General features: G+C 39.8%; 1 protein-coding gene across 1 annotated transcript in view; it reads right to left on the bottom strand.

Moving 5' to 3' along the window:
- Positions 1 to 6139: 6139 nt before the first annotated feature.
- The window catches only part of LOC129759992 (uncharacterized), a gene marked incomplete at its 3' end in the record, with an annotated part of 35435 nt that continues 20919 nt past the window's right edge, over positions 6140 to 20655 (bottom strand). Inside the window, exons 5-10 of the mRNA XM_055757570.1 lie at positions 19914 to 20080; positions 18861 to 18896; positions 17847 to 18009; positions 17642 to 17783; positions 6407 to 6463; positions 6140 to 6217 (exon numbers count right to left, since the gene is read on the bottom strand). Coding sequence (XP_055613545.1) covers positions 6140 to 6217; positions 6407 to 6463; positions 17642 to 17783; positions 17847 to 18009; positions 18861 to 18896; positions 19914 to 20080 — 643 coding nt within the window. The remainder of the gene's footprint in view (positions 6218 to 6406; positions 6464 to 17641; positions 17784 to 17846; positions 18010 to 18860; positions 18897 to 19913; positions 20081 to 20655) is intronic.

Genomic DNA, 20655 nt, shown 5'->3' with positions numbered 1-20655 from the left:
AGCGAAATTCGCTGATTTTCCGCTAAAAATCCAGATAGTTAACGAGAAGCCTAATAAACCTCCACCTTTGAAAACGGTTGAAGTTTTCGAAAATGTTGCGAGTTACGAACTATTTTCTGAGTAGAGAAAATTACATCAAATAATGGATCCTCAAAGATTTAGTTTGTTTGTTTACTATTATGAGACCTTGCTTGATGTAAATAAACAAAGAGTATCTAAAGTGTTTATTTTAGACTTATTTAGGCAAACATATTCCCATCATTAGATTTGTGCGAAAAATTGTAATTTTTAAAATATTGGAAGTGTCCGTTTCAATCGCTGTATCCGTCTTACGCGACTTTCCCCTTCGAACTTTAGCATCGAAGTTCAATTAATTTGCAATCCGTGGTGAACTCGTTCAGTTCTAACTGCCAATCGAAGCATTCCGGAAATTTGACCAGCATTTGACCAGTCAAATGACTGGTAAATTTCACAACCCTATAACTCAAACAAAATAGATAAATTTAACTTTCTTTTGATTTTATTTGCAATCTACATTCAAAACAATGAGCCCTAGTTGGTTTATGGTGGGCAAAAGTGTGTCATTCGTTATGAAATTTTTCATTTTCGAAGCGGAGCCATGAAGATTTGTGGAGAAAGTTTACGTATTGACCGCTGCGTGGCGCTTCAAACACTTGACTTTATTGGTCTGTTTTGTTGGTCATCTATAATCAGGTCTGTTTTGTTGGTCATCTATAATTCTGGGTGCCCAGAATGGCTGCAAATTCGCCTTAGTAAATTATATAGAGTGGGTTTTGGTGACAATTTTTTTCTTTTGACATTTTTGCTTTAACAATGCATACAAAGTTGAAGGTTCTATATAATTATTTGGGTTATTTTACATGATCCAATTGTAAGGTATTGAATTTAGTTTCTAACTTCCGAAAATAATTATAGCTGTTGCCATTTTTTTCAACAAGTTTTTAAAAATAAATAAGGGATTTGAAGATATCATTTAAAAAAACTGTTTATATTTACTCAAATTTAGAAAGTAGTAAGTTTATTCTTTTTAACCACAAGCATGACCGACCATTTAAGGCATTGGTAATATTGAGAAATAAAAGTGAGAGATTAAGTTTGCGGTTCAAATCACATTTATTTTCTACTCTTGTTAAATCGAATAAAATTAGAGATTTAAGTTTAAAGCTTTGTTTAAGAAGAATGCACAATATAAATTATTTCAATAAAAAAAAACAGTAAAATATGTTGTCAGGTGACTTTTATCTTGAAAATAAAGTACAAGTTTTTTGGCCACAAAAATAAGTATTAATAATTCATTTCATGATTTATTTCATACATGTGATTTCTTTTGGTTTGTGTTTCAAACTGACTCTGATTGAATATAATTTTTTAATTTTGAATCCAGAATCTAAACTTTGAAACTGATCTTGATTATAAAACATAACTTCGAGTTGAATTTGAATTATTAATTTTGATACCGAATCTGAGTATTGCCTTTTGGACCTGAGTTCAAAATATGAATTTCGAATTTGAACCGATTTTTGAATCTAAGCTCCAGATAATAATCCTTACTAATTATGAGCCAAAAAGCGAAATTTGGATCTGAATTTTTAAAAGAATCATCTTATTTGAATTCAGATTTTGTGGTTTTCAATGTTTATTTATTCGAAATTCAAGTTGTGCATCTGGATCAAAATGGCGAATGATGAAACTGTTTCAGATTTTACAATTCTAGATCGCCATGATGAAACTTTCTGTAGTTCCAATTCTGCATAAGAATTAAAAGTCCAAAATTTCAAATCTTCAAAATAGTTTGTTATTTTGAATATTTTCTTTTGAATGATGAGTTTCGAATATAGAAGTTTGAAATGCAAAACCGAGATTCGAATAAGTATTTTTTTCCCAATGATGATCCAAACTGAAGTTCAGTAAAATAAACTGGATACAGAATCCGAACTCTTATCACGGACATCAAATTTTAATGTTAAAAAGCACATTTGGAACCACCAAATCCAAATGATACTAACCTTACTTAGGTTACCTATGCTTTCCGAATATTTTTCCACAAGTATTTGGGCCTTGCAAATCCGGGGCCAATATAAAAATTATTAGATTAAAATCATGAATAAAAACACTTGGCTTTTGTTTCTCGAAATACATCAGTCGATTTTAAATCACATTTAAAAAAAATTCACAATAATTTTGATGGAATTAATTTTAAAAAAATTAGGCTCAAGTGCAAAATGAATTTTAATCAACAAGTTAGATATTTTCTGAAAAACTGTAGTAGAATTATTGACCTTGGATAATATTTCGAGGTTTTGGCTTTAGTTTTGAGTCGAGATTGTTACACTTCAAGCATTTTAGTCGTTCATCAAAATTTGATTAGAAATTTGTAATTTTGAGTTTAAAGAACAAAATGCATGACATTTTTGGACCCTCATGAGGGGGAGGAGAGGGGGTTTAACCCCCAAAACCATCCTCCGTTCCTACGGCAATGAGTTCAGTTGTTTTTTTTTTAAATCATCCCGAGCATTCTTTTATGGCAAACTTATACCTAATTTTGCTATCATGCCATATAATTGAAATTTTGTATCCTTTTGCCCCAAAGTTTGCTCGTGATAGACTCCAATACTGGACCAAGGATGTAACTCAGTTTCTTTACTCGGCATAAAAAACCATAAATGTTTTTTTATTTGTAATTTATGAATACATTAATTTATTAAATTTTTTTTTTTTCTAATTCAAACCGTTGCATTTTGATCGAAAAAAATCTGAGTTTCGCACAAAGCAAAGCTTGAGATGTAATGCATTTTTTTGGTAAATATACCTACATAACTGAAAATTGATGATTTCAGCACTATCTGGTGGCCTCAACTTATTTTGAGAAAAAAAAAATTATGACAAAAATTCCGCTAACGTTAACTACCTATGAATAACAATACCAAATAGAATCTAGTTTGAAAAGATTCAAGTTCTAACAATTTATTTTTTGATTTTCAAATGTTTTGAATTATGTTGTTTGATTTCTGATCTGAATTTTTTTTTAAACAGGCAAGTTCATAAATTAAAAAATAAATCTCATTTCTATTTTTTTTTCTGTGTCTCTAATTTGAGTTTAGGGTTTTGAATAGTTTTCCGGATTTTCATATTCTTAAATTCTGATAAAGTGTCATAAGATGTTGATAAGAGATAAGATGTATGACATTTTAGGCCCCAAGTTTTGATCAGATCTTGAATTAAGAATCAAAAACTCTGACCAATATTTAAAACTGAAAGCGGAGTTTTAAAATAGTATTTGAATTATACCTAGATTAAGGATCAAGATCAAAATTCAAGAATCACTCGAGAAATCAGGAAACAGAATTCAGAAATCAGAAATCAGAAAAGAGAAATTAAAAATCGTTTTAATGATATTTATTACAAATCAGAAAACAGAAACTGAAAACTGAGAAACTTTGTTTTTGTATTTTTTTTTAATAAAAGGACAAACATGAATTGATTCCACCGTAGGACGCATGAACGAACGGCCACTTAAAAACCAGAAAACTTCGAAAAAAACTTCTCGCCCTACACACGATAAGGTCGCAACTTTCATTCTACCCAAATTTGTGCTGGATCAGTAGAGCGGAATCTAGAGATATCTTCGGACGGCCAAATTAAAAAACAAAATAAATTCCAGAGGCACGTCGGTCGCCTGCAACGCAACAATGTGGAAGTTTTGCCAAACAAAAACATAAACCGTGCAAAAATATCGCCAATAACGTGTCAATACCGGTTGCAACAGGTTTCGAGATTGCCTGATCAAACCGGCTAAGCCTCACCATATTGAAGGATGTTTTGTGATCATGTTTGTTTATAGAAACTTGGTAGAAATCTACAGGTGGTTTGAGAGCTTTTCACGAGTCAACAAGAGTTATTACGAGCTTTGCGATCGGAACGTTTCCTCGCAAAAAAAAACTAATGCCAAGTTGAAGTCGACCCAAAATAAGGCCACATAATTTAGTTTTTCGATCATCAAGCAGAGACCTCAAGAAAGGTCCAAATTTACTCTGGAACTTGAGAAGAGTAGGAAAGGCAACATTCTAAAAATAGCCCTTCTGTTTACAGCAAACTGGAAACAAAACACCCGTAGGGTAAAGGAACCAATTGATGGCAGTCTCTTCAAATGTTAGAATCAGTTTCATTGCTTGCTAACTTGTTTAGTATGTTTTTAATAAATTTTCTAACACAAAGTTATAAGCCAATTGACCCTTTCAACATTAATATTTATCAAATATTAAATATGTTCCAAAAGATGACTGCTAATCCACAATCGAGATAAACTACCCTAAACAACAATTATCTTCGCTGTAAACACACCGGACCGAAACTGGTTTTGTGAACGTCTTTTGAAGCAAGAGCCGCAAGGTAAAGCGAAATTTGCCACAAAGAAAGAATTCCGATAACCGAAAGCAGGTTTGTTTTCGCAAATACTTCTCCAGACAGACGACTCTTAAGGAAGTCTATATAAATAGTTGAGGTTAATTTGAGGAAGAAGTTAGCCATAGGGAATAAGATTAGTTATCAATGGATCCATTTAATCATAATTTAAACGAAAAATGAAACGAAAATAGAATAAAATTCAAGGAACTATCAATTAAAGGTAAAAAAGTACTTTTTTTTCAAAACGAAACATGGTTTTAGCTTTTTTTTATTGTGTAACAACAATATGTTTTAAACTCAACTATCATTCATTGGTAAATTTTGTATCAAAATATTGTTTTCTGATTTTTGTGCAATTTTTAATTTATTAATTTTTAATTATTATTTTTTTATTTTTTTTTATTTTTTTTTTTAATTTTAATTATAAATACGCAATTTTGTGGAACATTTCAAATACATATTTCAATTAAGAAGAAGATATACTACAATATATCCGAAATAATGCCTTTTTTCAGTAAGTTATAACCTGAAGAGTTCGGCCAAGTTCGTATAATTTTATGAATGGGTTTTGTTGGTCAAGTTATTGGCTTTCTATTGGTATATATATAAATTCAACATTAGTTTTGGATAGATTTTTTGCAAACTAGCAATCAATGATGAGCTTTTTCTCCTAGAAACACTTAAAATTCGAAGTAAAAAACCCACAAATTTTGCTTCTTTTAGAGGAAAAAGCTCGTCGTTAGACGGAAGATCATGTTGCCCTTGTGCCTTGCTCGTGTTGTTTTGATAAAATTTCTTCATTTAAAACATAAATTCATCTATTTACACGATGCTTTTTACTAAACAAAAATAAACGGCTAAAAGAGGAAGCTCTAAATCGAACAGAATGAAACATAAAGGTAGTTTTTATTATTGTAAGATTACTTATCATCCAGAAAGCTAGAGCTACATAGTAGTGCACATTATCAGCATCTGGGTAGTGCGGTTTTTTTTTAAAATTCTAATATTGTTTAAATTTGTCATTTTTCAGTCCATTCACATGCAAAATCTAGAACCATGGAGTATTAACTGTACAAGTGTCGCTAAAGAGTTTTGATCGTCGTTAAGTAGTGTTAAAAAAAGTGCCATCTATCTTTTACCGAAACCAAAAAAGCATGAATTTTGTTTTTAGCAAAACTAAAACGTAATAACTGAAAGATCTGAACACGAGCTAAGTTGGGCGTATTTTGAATGAAAAACTTATTCAATTGGATTCTCTATTGAGAAGTTTTCTAACTTTCAGTGTTCCTATCGGCTGGAAAGCTTAAAATTTCCAGTAAACTCATAGACAGCAATGCTACACACATTTTCTAACATCCATTTCGTCAAATACCGGGAACAACACAACAGGCTTCTCCACTACAAGTGTTACAATCATTGATTTGAACTGTACAAAGGATGGGAAAAGGGGTTAACGATCATTATTTTTAGGGAATTTTCTTGTTCCAGTATTCAGTACCTACGTAAAAAAAGCTACTTAGAGACAGAATAGAAGAATTCCTACAGGTACTTAAAAAGTGGGAAAGGTGAGAGAAAACAAATTCTACACAACAACGGGAAAGCACTGAGCCCGCACATAAAGTTTACAACGAAACATAGTTATCTTGTTGTTGTTTTTGTTTTTTTTTGTTGTGGGTGGCAACAAGATAATGGTAGCAAGTAGAAGGATTCTAACCTCACAACCATCCAAATCGTTGGATCCGGTTTGACTCTTGATTATATTATAGGTTTTAACGAACGGTGCCTTCAGGAGCTGTACACCGTTCAAGAATGAAGGCATCCGGTCAAGTTTCGCGAGTCGGAGAAATGCGGAATTAAAATATGGGATTAGTTTTGTTTTTGGGCAGGGACATTTCGCGACTTTCGACGGTCATGTTATAAGATGGTTCCACCAAATGTTCTACGGTATCTGGTGTTGGAAAATTTAACAAGTTGAACTTACCTCCCAGGATTCGCGGGTGTACTCGGTTATCTCGCCTTCACTAGCAGACCTTCCATCCTGGAAAAGAAAGGGGAACAATTAGTTAAGTTGTTCTTTTTTAGTTAGGACAAAATAAAAACGAAATTATGTTAAAGTCGAAAAAATATCAAATTATGATAGGAAATGCAACACAGAAAAGCATTGGAGATGAAAGCTTAAAAGTTTAAATTTGACCAAAAAGCTCAAATCTGAGAGATGCTCTCCACATGGGTTGTAAAAGGTTGCATCCCTGTGTCTTAACCACCTAATGGTGCCTGATGGGGTGCGAGATCTTTCAAGCGCAACAGAAGGTGTTACTCGGGAACGAGGAGTTGGTTTCCTTAAAAGCCCGCAGGCTCATACGCAAAGATTGACACATGAGCGAAAACGGAGTGCTGTTTGTAGAATTTTGTGGCATCAACAATACGGTGATCAGTGGAATCGCTCTTCCCCGAAAAACAGCATTTACATACCAAATTGGAGGCGATATACATACATATTTTTAACTTCTGGCTTAAGCAATAAAAATCATACAAATTTAACGTTATTCAACACCTTATTCGTACATCCTGTAAGTATGCTAGAGAGCGTAAGTTTTGCTTTCAATGCATGCAAACCGTTGCTAGCGACAATATTGCTACTTCTCCCAATGGACAATTTTACCAAATAAAACATCTGATTTTTAGCAATCTGGTTTCACTGATTATCGCAGAGAGATCAACAAGGTTCTTTTCTCACTCGAATCCCGCACGAGAGAACAAATTTGCAAATATGGCAGACTTTTTATCATATCTGATTTATACCGACTTTAAGCAACCATTTTTACGAGCCTTTACTTATAAGGTAGGAATTGCGATTCACATTAACATTATTAACGATTTGTGCTATAATATCTCATGCGATTTTATGTTTGCTGGGAAGGTCATAAGGTATCCTGAGATGGTCGAAAAGAAAATCAAATTAACCAAATATACTCAGCCGAAAATGGAGAAGGAGCCTCCGTGATGTCCGCAACAAACGAAGTGCGGATATTGCATCTGACCATCACTTCGTTCTTGGTGAGCTACGACTGAGAGTTGCGCGAAGAGAAATCCGGATGTCGATACGACGTCCGCCGGTTGGAGAATCTAGAGGTGAAAAGCGTTTGTTGACGCAGTTTGAATCCTCGTAGCTGTCTGCAGCTTCGTTGCTGCAGGCAGACGGAGCAGTTGAAGAACAGTGTGTGGAAGAAGAAGTTAATGAATCTCAGATGGTACCTTAAGGATGGTCTACGATCGAAGAAAGACGAAAGTCGGAGCTAATCAGGCGTGCATCGGGTAAAACAAACTTGTAGACGAGAAACACGGAACCCTGGATAACTTCAACGCGTATTTTTCTCTTGAGCAGCAATTTAAAAGCCTGATCAAGGGGAAAAAACGTGCGCATTGGCGTAATTTTGTGGGAGGTTTGTCGCGGGAAACATCTTTAAGCACTTTGTGGAATGTGGCACGAAGCATGCGTAATCGTTCTTCTACGAACGAAAATGAAGAGCATTTGCATAAATGGATTTTTGATTTCGCACGGAAAATCTGTCCAGATTCCACACCTGTGCAAAAAATCATCCGAAGTGTGCCTCCGAACAGATGCGATCTGGATTCCAGCTTTTCAATGATGGAATTTTCACTTGCTCTCCTCTCTTGTAACAATTCAGCTCCGGGAGTTGATAGAATAAAATTCAACTTGTTGAAAAACCTTCCGGATGCCGCCAAATTTCGCTTGTTGAATTTATTCAACCAATTCTTGGAGCACAACATTGTTCCCGAAGATTGGAGACAAGTGAGAGTTATTGCTATCCAAAAGCCTGGGAAACCTACGTCCTCTTTTAATTCGTACCGTCCAATAGCGATGTTGTCTTGCATTCGGAAATTGATAGAAAAAATGATTTTGTTCCGATTGGATAAATGGGTGGAAACAAATGGTCTCCTTTCAGATACTCAATTTGGGTTTCGAAGGGGCAAGGGGACAAACGATTGCCTTGCTTTGCTGTCTTCAGAGATACAAATGGTGTACGCAAAACGTGAGCAAATGGCTTCAGTGTTTCTAGACATAAAGGGAGCTTTTGATGCAGTCTCAATAGAGGTGTTGTCAGACAAGTTGCACTCCCGGGGTCTGCCTCCTCTTTTGAACAACATCTTATACAGCTTGCTTTGTGAGAAACATTTGAACTTTGCTCACGGGGATCTTGCTGTTAGAAGGTCCTCTTACATGGGCCTCCCGCAGGGTTCATGTTTGAGTCCACTTTTGTATAACTTTTATGTAAGCGACATCGACAGTTGTATCTCTGAAGGCTGCACTCTAAGACAACTTGCAGATGACGGCGTGGTGTCTGTCACAGGATCTACTGAGTCTCATCTGCATGGGCCTTTACAAGATACTTTAGACAGATAGTCTTCCTGGGCTTTGGGGCTTGGGATTGAGTTTTCTCCACAGAAAACGGAGATGGTTGTTTTCTCTAGAAAACATAGACCTGCTCAACCTTAGCTTCAACTCCTCGGTAGAACTATCACACAATCGAGGTGTTTTAAGTATCTTGGGGTTTGGTTTGATTCCAAATGTACCTGGAGAGCTCACGTTGAGTATTTGAAAGGAAAATGCCAACAAAGAATTAATTTTCTCCGATCAATCACCGGCACCTGGTGGGAAGCCCATCCAGAAGATCTTATTAAATTGTATCGAACAACTATTCTCTCAGTGATGGAATATGGTGGCTTCTGTTTTCAATCGGCTGCCAAAACACACCTCATAAAACTCAAGCGAATCCAATACTGTTATCTTCGCATCGCTTTGGGTTGTATGCCATCAACGCATAATATGAGTCTCGAAGTTTTAGCAGGAATACTCCCTCTAAAAGATTGATTAAGTTTACTATCTCTTCGGTTCCTCATCAGGTGTGAGGTCATGAACCTGATTGCAAATTGATTGCATCTGATTGCAAATTTCGAAAGGCTACTTGAGCAAAATCTTCAAACCAGATTTATGTCTATATACCATATCTTCATGTCAATGCAGGTAAACCCTTCTTCGTATTCTCCAACTCGTGTTTGTAACCTGGACTACGACAATTCTTCTGTCCAGTTTGATTTGTCTATGCAGCAGGAAATTCATGGAATCCCGGAACAACATCGTACACTCATTGTTCCTCGGATTTTTGAGGCGAAATATAGACACGTCAATGCTGATAAAATTTACTTCACTGATGGTTCCCTCATCGATGATTGTACAGGGTTTGGAGTGTTCAACCAAATTTATAGTGCCTCGTACAGTCTTCAAGCTCCATGCTCGGTGTATATCGCTGAGTTGGCGGCTATCCATTGGGCTCTTGACAGCGTAGCCTCACAACCGGTCGAACACTACTATATTGTCACGGATAGTCTCAGCTGTGTTGAAGCAATCCGTTCGATAAGACCTGGAAAGAACTCACCGTATTTCCTCGGGAAGATTCGAGATATTCTGACCACTTTATCAAGACGTTGCTTTTTCATCACCTTTGTCTGGGTCCCCTCACATTGCTCGATATTAGGCAATGAGAGGGCAGATTCCCTTGCAAAGGTGGGTGCGTTGGAAGGCAACATTTACCAGCGTGAAATCGTCTTCAACGAATTCTACTTCTTGGCGCGGAGAAACTCTATTGTCAACTGGCAGCGCAGATGGGACGAGGATGAGTTGGGTCGGTGGCTCCACTCGATTATCCCAAAGGTAAGCCTTAAACCCTGGTTTAATAAATTGGATCTGAGTCGGGATTTTATTCGTATATTTCCCCGTCTCATGTCCAATCATTATTCCTTAAACGCGGTACTCTATCGTTTTGATATTGCTGGCAGCAATTTGTGTAGTTGCGGACAAGGTTACCATGACATCGAGCATATTGTTGTTGAACATGCAGTTCCGAATAACGACAGACAACCTCAGCATGCCATGACTTAGAATAAGTTAGTATTTAAGAACGAATTTTCTGGTAATAAAACACAGTTGTTATTTAACCGTCAAACCTTGTAGTTGGTTTATCCATTCCGATCTACGGCTAAATCCTACAGGTTATGGGCCTTTTCTGAAAGAGTTCTTGAACAGTTTGAGTCATTTGGTCCCTAGAAGATGGAAGGCAGCAAGTTCCTGGTCGAGAAGCTACGCAGCGGCGGCTCCGAATCATGGCGATTCAAAGTGGAAATGCTGTTGGTGCGCGAAAATCTCTGGAAGTACGTGAGGGAGGACGCCCCTGAACCTCCGACGGAAGCGTGGGCAGAAGGAGACGCCAAAGCACGAGCCACAATCGTTTTGCTGGTAGACGACAGTCAGCATCCGCTGATTCGGGAATGCCAAACTGCGAGGGAAACATGGCATCAACTGAAGAACCATCATCAGAAAACCACCATGTTCACGAAAGTATCGTTGCTGAAAAAACTCTGCAGGACAGAGTACACCGACGACGAGGACATGGAAAACCATTTGTTCCGCATGGACGAGCTATTTTCTAGCTTGACAAACGCCGGGCAAGAGCTGGGCAACAGTCTCAAAGTAGCCATGGTGTTAAAAAGTATGCCTGACTCTTTTGACACCCTCACAACCGCTTTGGAAAGCCGATCCGATGACGAGCTCACGATGGAACTCGTCAAGAGCAAGCTGATAGACGAAGCCCAGAAACGAGCAGAAAAATCCGGGGAATCCATTCTGCTGCGAGCCGCAGAAAAGAAACCGTTGGAAAATCGAAGCAAGCCTAGACATTTTCAACGGAAAACGACGCCCCGCGAGCCCGCGAACGGTGAACGTGCCAATCTTCCCGAAGGTCCGAGGAAGAAGAAGGTTTCGCCTAAACAGTCGGTAGGTGAAAATTCATCATTTGCTTTTACGGCCAAGAGCAATGTGAAGTCGAAGACGTGGATTATCGATTCTGGAGCAACATCCCACATGTGCTCAGACCGGTCATTCTTCAGCAAACTGAAAGCGAGCAAAGACATTTCCATCACACTGGCCGATGGAATAGAGATGATGGTGCATGGCGTTGGTAGCGGTCGTTTCAGTTGCCATGGTGACGACGGTAGCGAGAATGAAATTACGCTTTCCAATGTCTACTTTGTTCCTGAGTTGCAGTCGAATTTAAGTTCTTTTCACAAACTGGTTGCCAAAGGAGCCGAAGTCGTTTTTCAAAAGCCCCATCGTTGCGTGATCAAATTTGGTGGTGCCGTCATTGCTGTCGCTCGGAAAACTGGTGGGCTGTTCCAGCTCGTCACTTACCGAGAGCAAGGGCAACACGTGGCACATTATCCGAAAATGCGAGTTGAACGTGCAGGGCTGGCCAAAAACATCCAAAAGCGACGACCCCCAGTAGTTGTGGAATCCAAATCAAGTCGAGGTGACGCTGCTCCAGCAAAGGTGCTGGAATCCGAAACATCAAATCCGGCAATGGTGCTGGAATCCGATGGTACTTTGGTTAAGGAGGAGCCTGAATCCCGAAGCAGCGCGACATCAACCAATTACGATGATTTGGTGCGTCAGGTAACGTTCCGAACCATGCTGACGGTGGCGAGTCAGCGCAACATGCTAGTGAAACAAGCGTACGTGCGGCCGAGAGGGTACGAGCAGTCCGATGGTATTCTGAAAGAACTCAAGTTTCAGGAGTCGAAAAATTCCCCCTTTTTATACGTCCGACAAAACGGTAAGCGGTCTGCCTACCTGGTGATCGACGAGGACAACATGGTCATATCGTGTCACGACGAGCAGGAGTACGACGACATCATAGCAGCGTTGAACCGAAAATTTTCCGTTACCTCGTTGGGTGACATTCATCATTTTCTCGACATTGAAGTAAGGCGCGAGGATGAGAACTTCAAGCTTAACCAACGAGCGTGCATCCAAAAGCTGCTGACACAGTTCGGTATGGAAAACGCAAAAATTTCCAAGATACCGATAAACCCCGGCCACTGTCAACAGAAGGAGGAGGAGAATCTGCTACCCAACAACCACTTGTATAGCAGCCTTATCGGTGGTCTGTTGCACGTGGCAGCCAACACCCGACCGGACATCGCAGCCAGTGTGGGCATACTGTGGCGATCAGTAAGCTCACCTACCCAAGCCGATTGGACGGAGGCCAAACGGGTGCTCCGTTATCTGAAATCGACGTTGGACCATGAGTTGGTGCTAAGATCCGGCCAACCGAAGCTGGAAGCTTATTCCAACGCAGACTGGGCCAGCGATGCAGCAAGCCGGAAATCCAATACCGGTTACATGTTTCTGCTCAGTGGTGGTCCGATTTGCTGGGCATCGAGAAGGCAAACTTGCGTGGCATTAAGCAGTACCGAGGCAAAATACGTGGCGCTCGCCGAGTGCTGCCAAGAGTTGGTGTGGATCAAACGACTTCTTCGAGATTTCAACATTCACATTCACCAACCAACCAGAATATTTGGGGACAACCAGGCGTGCATCAAGCAGTTACAATCTACCCGAATCAACAACCGTTCGAAGCACGTGGACACCAAATATCATTATGTCCGCTCCCTTTACGAAGATGGGACAATAACCGTGAGCTACTGTTCTTCCGAAGATATGGTGGCGGATATATTAATCAAGCCGTTGGCTTACCTCAAGTTGGGAAAATTCCGAGAAGCAGCTGGAGTTACGCTGTCGAGGAGGAGTGTTGAACATGCAGTTCCGAATAACGACAGACAACCTCAGCATGCCATGACTTAGAATAAGTTAGTATTTAAGAACGAATTTTCTGGTAATAAAACACAGTTGTTATTTAACCGTCAAACCTTGTAGTTGGTTTATCCATTCCGATCTACGGCTAAATCCTACAATTGTTTGGTCGTGTGAGGTCCATCTTGTCGCCAGAACGAATTTATTAGACTCCCTTCGGGCCCGAGGAAAACCACCCAATGTTCCAGTGAGGGACGTGCTCGCTGTGAAAGACTTGGACTACATGTTCGAAATCTACCTTTTTCTAAAAGCTATCGATCTACGTCTATAATTCTTTTTATTTTCATATTTCGCATTCCTATCATTCTTCTTTCTTCTGAAAAAGTGTTAAGCTAAGCAGACCATTGTAAAAAAAACTAAACACGGATTTGGCTCCTTAAAACTTAACGGTATGAGCCGTTTCAAATAAAGATATTATAAAAAAAAAGACATGAAATTCAACAAATGACCTGGAATTGCATTCCTGCTGAAATGCTTAGAGCCGACCCTGCCTCGTCATCACAAATATTGCACCGCCTTTTCGAGGCCTCGCATAGCCAAACAGGAGACGCTACCTATACATTCTTTCAAACCTCTCATCATGAGGAGCATCTTCTCCGAGAGACACTATTCGTTTGCTGCTGGTCCAGCTGGACCGTGCGCAATCGAACCCTAGCTGAGTTTTACGGCCCATCGACTACGCCTGCAAAAGAGTGGCAATGGCGCCGGCTATGTCGAACAACTCAGCGATCCGCTGCACAAGAAGGAGGGTCCTGGCGAGCGTCCATTTTGAGGAACGGAGCGACAGTCTAGAAGGCAGCCCTGATCAGACAGTGTAATCTGCAGAAGCTCTGCAGCGTGCAGCGGCTGATGAACTTACGAGTAATCAGCGCATACCGAACAGTGTCCTCGGTAGCTGCTGATGTTGTAGCAGGGTTCATGCCCATATCGGTCTTGTTAGAGGGAGATATCTTCTGCTACGAACACATGCAAATGGCCGATGCGCGGGAACATGCCAGAGAGGCCTCGATGTCTAACTGGCAGCATCAGTGGGACAGGACGGAAGGCGGCCGGTGGACCCATTGCTTGATGCCTATTGTCGGATCTTGCATGGAGCGGAGACATGGAGAGGTGGATTTCTGCATGACGCAATTCTTGACTGGTCACGGATGCATCATGCAGTACCACCATCGGTTTGGACATGTGGCCTCGCCATTCTGCCCAACCTGCGTCGACACAATCGAGACACAAGAGCAGGTAGTGTTCAACTGTCCGAGGTTCGAAGGAGTACGCACTAACACGCTTGCCGCCTGGAGACCAGCCACGACAGCCGACAATATCGTGCGGAGGATGTGTGAGGATGTCAATACTTGGCGCGTGGACAGCGTTGGGTAGAACGCGCTCCCTACGACGGAAGCTGTGGGGATAAGACTTGACCTTCTTCGCAGTCGAACTCGTAAGGAGAAGAGTAATCAAGCATCGAAATACTATCGGATAGAGTAACTTCACGTCGTCAACGGTCGAGTTACCCGAGTCAGTGTAGGAAGATGTCTTCGCCGGGAATCATCCGAGTAGTTTCGTAAAGTTCCGTCAACAGGATTACCTGCTCTCGAACGGCACATGGACGGGCAAAGAAGAGAGGGTCTCGAGCCAAACCAAGCGGAGCCAAGACCTCAAGTCATTAAAGTAGAGGAGATTGGTCTCTAGCAGTGGTCTCGAACAGAGGCGAAGCGCATGATAGTCGTGGTAACCAAACGAGTCCCGAATTACGAATAAAGTCGTCAGAGGAGAGGTTCTTAGTCTTGATCGTAACAAGAGACAGGGTATATGTGCTGGAGTTTTGACTTGAAACCGAGTAAGCCGATGAGCGCAGAAGCGCGGACTTGATCTCCCATTACGGATACAGCTTTCGTTGCAGGTTCGAATGAAAATTATGGCCAGAAGCCCCAGGTGGACTTTATGGCGTTGAGGTACATAGTATTTATAGTCGACCAATTGCACCCATGAGCTCAGAGTAGCATACTGGGGAGAGGCGGTGGCTCGCGGTGCCTTGGAATGCAATCCGTAAAAAGGATTTACCACCTGGGTGAATAACCAATAAAAGGTTCGCGCAACGTAAGGTCAAAGAGGGGGAAAAGAAACAAAATACGAAGCTGTCTACCTGCGCCGCAGAGTGGGATAACATTGATCTTTTTTTTTTTAAGTTGGTAACCACAGGGTGTACATTCTGGTTTACGGATTGTATTCCAAGGCACGGCGAGCCACCGCTTCCCCCCAGTTTGCTACTCTGGGTCCATGGATACAATGGGAAGACTCATGATATACTCCGTGTATACCCCCTACTTCCTAAACTCCACCTGGTTCCCACTTCGAACTGTTTAGCACACTATACTTCAATAGTGGGAGATCTATTCGCGCTAGTGCGCTTCAAGGCAATACTCATTAACGAGACCACTTTCAGCAAAACCTGTCATCCTTACGACTCGACGCCTGAACTCTCCTCTAATGACTTGAGAACCGACATTTCCTCGCTATGACTCGAGATTCCCACACAAACCTCTCCTCTTCGCGACTCGAGGCCTGATCTCTACTCTAACGACTCGAGAACCGACCCTTCCTCGTATCGACTCGAGGTTGACCTCTCCTCTGCACATTTCAATGCCCGATCTCTCCTCTAACGACTTGAAATTTGAAATCTCCTCGTAATGACTCGAGGTGACCACTAGTACCCCTCCTCTTGATGATTAAGGGCCTGATCGCTCCTCATACGACTCGAGACTCGACCCCTTATCATAAACACTCGGGGTTGACCACACAAACCTCTCCGCCTGGAGGTTCGAGGCCTGACCTCTGTTCTAACGACTCGAAGCCGGACCTTTTATCTCCAGGATTTGAGGTTCGCCACCTTGCCCGTCGTGTGCTAGATCGAGAGCAGCTTATCCTAGACTCACGCCTGTCACGGCACACGCGCGGGACTTAACGCAACGACTCGGGTGATTCCCGACGAAGACTTCATCCTTCATTGATTAGTTTCTTTTTGGAACCTGCAGAACCTATAGTCTTCGTTTTAAATAATGTTTATTCTTATTAGATGCTGTTTGGTTGGACTATGACCAGTCAAGAGACCTGTGTAAGTACTCAACTCGTGCTTAATTAAGTTCAACATGTTTTAGGAGAGTCATTCGCTTAGTTTGATGAATCTTTTTGACTGAGTTGCTCCCTTCGCTGTTTTCCAGTTGGAAACAATAGTGGTGCTTTCCCAGATCTTGAGCTCCTTAGTCAAGGTACTCCTCGATACTCCGCAGAAAGGTTTAGGTCCAATCAACAGTCTCTGAGATCCTTCTCTAGCTAGTTGGTCTGCTTCTTCGTTCTCTAGGATACCGCAGTGGCCAGGTACCCAGAATCAAAATACTCCGGTCCACAAGGATGTATCTTATCACCGCTACTTTACCTCATCTTAATGGATAAGGTTTTGACTGGATCGATCGACTGTTGACCGAATCGAGGAGTGCCGAATGAAGCAGCTAAACGACCTTGACCTGGCTGATATGACGGTTTGGTTCGCCCAAAGACATCCAGATATGCAGAGCGAATTCAACGACCTCACCGAAAGCTCCATGGCAGCAGGTCTTAAAGTCATTGCCTGATAGACAAAGTCGATGGAAATCAAAACAGAAAATCTTCCCAGCTTCATGGTAGCTGGGCAACAAGTTGAGAAAGTGGAGTGCTTGCAGTATTTGGGAGTCAGATAAGACTAATGGTTTTACTAAGAAAAATATCGAAAGGGTGAAATTATGAATCCTTTTCGATTCGAGTTACCCGTTTCGAGTTGAACTCGAATCGAATTAGAATCAGGGGTGGAATTATGAATCCTATTCGATTCGAGTTACCCGTTTCGAGTTGAACTCGAATCGGATTAGAATCAGTATTACGAATCTCGTTCGAGTTCTAAATTTTAACGTATTAGATTTCGAGTAAATCGGGTAGTAGATCATCTCGAAAAGTTTCATTCGAATCGAGATCGGTAATGTCAAAGTTGGTCGAATCGAACGCAACTCGATTGTTTCGAGTTCCATAATCCCGCCCCAGGATCAGGAAATCCCGATTTTCGGAATATCTGGCGGTTACACCAGATCTCTTTACAAACGAAAAACCGAATCTTCAACTTGAACGTAAAATCCGTATTGTCCGTATGTAGGTGGGTCTACCCAGAAGTAGAATCATATGGCCAAAATATTTAATCTCAGTCATGGCATACATATCTAACATCTTTCTTAGGTACGACGGTTCCAGCATTTGTAACATGCTAGCTATCAAACCCTCGAAAGAAAACATTAAGTGATCAGTCAATCAATCGCATCTGGAGAAAATCGCTATCTCTGAGATTCCAAAAATGGAGTTTGGTGTTTTTATAGGTCTAGTTTGTACTTTTTCAAATTTTCTAGACTTATACCTACTCTACATTCGGAAGATACTCAGCTTTCCTTGATTATAATTGCCGGTGCTTACCTTGGTCGGGCTGCCGGTTTTGGTCGTCCACTCGGTGTCCATCTGGATCAGCTCGTAGCCGCGTTCCTTGATGGCCTTCTCGTCCAGTTCTCCGTACAGATGCTGAACCCAGGCGTTCAGGAATCGGTACAACTCATCAACCCTAAAAACAGAGGATAAAATTGTTAGCAGAGGTTTGAATCTTATACTTTTCTAACGAACTTACTTATTTTTGGGAATGCTGAACCAATACTCCGGTCGCAGTTTGTTCTTGCCGTAGGACATGACCGTAGTCGGGAGGGCCGCTTCCTGGCCCGCCTTGCGACCCATCCGCAACCGCAGATACATCGGTGGGTCCGGACAGGCTCGAGCAGGCCGCGGGATGAGCTCTGTTTTTTTAAGATTTTGAAATTTGTATGGGAAGAGATAGGATAAGAAAACGAGCGGAAGTTAGTGTTGGATTGAGAAAGCTCGGTAACGGAGCAGGTGCAGCAGGTGTAAAACCTGTTGTATCCCCGGATGAACATATTTTTACACACTCACACAGGTGCATTTGCCTATGAAGAAGGAACTACAACGTGAAATCAGGCGGAAATTTGAACGACATCAAAAGCAGGTGACGGTGAAAAAAAACATCAAAAGTTATGGGTAGGTACTCACTTTTAGGTTTTTTTTTTCTATTTTATGTGACAATTGATTTTTTCTTGAGATTAAGGTTTCGTAAAAAAAATGGGCATTTAAGAAAAAAATGTATTCTACTACCAATATTGTATATGCGGTGTTATCGAAAAAAAAAATAATTAAAAAGATGTAACTTAGCATTTTGAATTCAAAATCAGAATTAAAATGAAAATTGAAGGTCTTGAACAGAAATTTAAGTATCCATTTGAATGGAAGTATTGGAAAGTATAATAAATACTTTTATGTAGCAGGTATGATTCGGAAAGCAATTTTTAAAAATTGTATGAACATCAATAACATTGAGTATCACATAGTAATGTTGATAAAAAAAATCAATCACATTGGAATGAATCAAAAATGAAAACATATGAATGATTGAATGCGTTAAAAAAATATACTGGCTAACTAGATTGTCACAATATTTTGAAGCTTCATATTCGTTTTTCAAAACAATCTAGTCAGCCGATTTCAATCGAAAATGGAAAATGGTGGATAATTCACAGAAGCAGAAAATGGAGTAGTTCAATAAAAACACGCTTCAAATCATCGGCAAACCTACCAAGTTTCTCTAGCTGTGGAAACAATGGCGCCCTCACTGGATTGTTTTTGTTTTTGGATTGTTTGACAGTTTGTTTGACAATTTTTTTTTGTTTTGTTTTGGTTTGTAATGGTTTTTCGCATGTTTGGATTTTTTTTTGTATTTGTACAGGTTGGAATGTTGATGTGTTGTTGTTGTTGATGTTGCCATAGAATAAAACAATAAAATCAGTTACCGCACTAACCATCTAAGGAGTTGAATATCGTTTAGAGCGTAGGAAAAGGCTTAGTTGAATATGCAGAAGGCTGAATCCTAACCTTAAAATATGAAACTTAACTTAATACGCCTGTATGCAGATTAAACTAGTCAAAAAGGTTATTTTCAAAAGAATAAACATGATGAAATTTGTAACAATATGATAACAACGCATGAAAAACAATCATAGCTCAAATTAAGATATTTTGTAATCAAATGAACACTGTGACAAAAGTTTAATAAAAAAATAACATAACATTCATTTGGAAATTCAGAATTCTGAAAGCAGAAATTTTAATAAAAAAAAATCTGAGCTTGAAAAATAGATTTCAGAATTTTTATCCGAGGTCTTGACATAAAAAAATTAAAAACTAGGCATAGCTTCACTGTAAATGAGAATGACTGCTTTTCGAGTCTTTTTTGCGAGAGTATGAGCTTTAGTAGAATTGGTGCTTGAATACAACGATTGTAGTTTGTGCATATTTGAGTTTGAGCTGGTGCCTTAGAAATTGAATAGCAAATCGGTTAGTACCGTTAAAATGCAATGAAGAAAAATAAAACATTTTCAAAGCTTAAATCCTATTTTGCTAGTAAGCACCAAACGATCTGCACAGAGCTAGTCCCTGGAGATCAACGCGATCAAGTAAGAACAAATTAACACGAAAAAAAAAACTAACAGTAAAAAGTATTAAGAAAACTTTAAAAATAACTTGAAACAAGCACTTTGAACCGTAACGAGAACTCCTCAAACTTTCTATTGGAAATTTTTAATCTTCTAACAGTTTTAAAAGAAACTAGTTAAAAAAAAGCAATACTTACTATCGAAGCTGACGAACAGCGTCGGCATGTCGTCGATCGAAACCATCGAGCGGTAGTCCAGCTTGGGAGGGGCCTGTTTCTGTTTGCCGACGCCGCCTCCGGTGCTGCCCGGGGCTCCCTCCCCCGACGAGGGATGGGGCCGGATGAAGGTTCCTATCGAGGAGCGCCTGCCGAAAGGGAAAATGGCAGAGTTAATTCATTGCTCAAAACAATCGAAAACAGTTGGTCACATTCATGCAATTTTTGAGGATTTTGTTCAATCTTGCAAATTTGTTCAACATCATTGATTTTAATTAATAAAGCACAGTACATCATCGGTGAGCTAGAATCTACAACAGAAAAAAATTATTTGTAGTCGTTTTGAAAGAAAGAATTTTCTTACTATTTTTCAACGTCTAATTTATAGTGGGTGAAAATTTAACCTAAGAAATAAGAATGATTCAATAAAAACCACATTTCTTAAAGTTTACATCATGATAACGAAGCGAAAAGTAACCTGACAAGTTTTCTTTAAAGATCAAAGTCATTATCTGATGTGCTTTGCTTGTTAAAATATGAATGATTGAAAATCACCAAAATTTTATTCTATAAATTGTTCTGAATTGCTTAACGGATAAATCAAGAATAAGTTTACTTTTTTTGGACGTAGCAATTGGCGTTGAGGACCGAAAACGTGAAAAAAGGGTGCGAAATAAGAATAGCACCACTTGAGTTTTTCAACAAAAACAAGATTTTTTTTTAA

The sequence above is a fragment of the Uranotaenia lowii genome, unplaced genomic scaffold, assembly GCF_029784155.1.
Source record: "Uranotaenia lowii strain MFRU-FL unplaced genomic scaffold, ASM2978415v1 HiC_scaffold_359, whole genome shotgun sequence".
Taxonomy (NCBI): domain Eukaryota; kingdom Metazoa; phylum Arthropoda; class Insecta; order Diptera; family Culicidae; genus Uranotaenia; species Uranotaenia lowii.
This window is presented reverse-complemented; position numbering and strand designations above follow the sequence as displayed.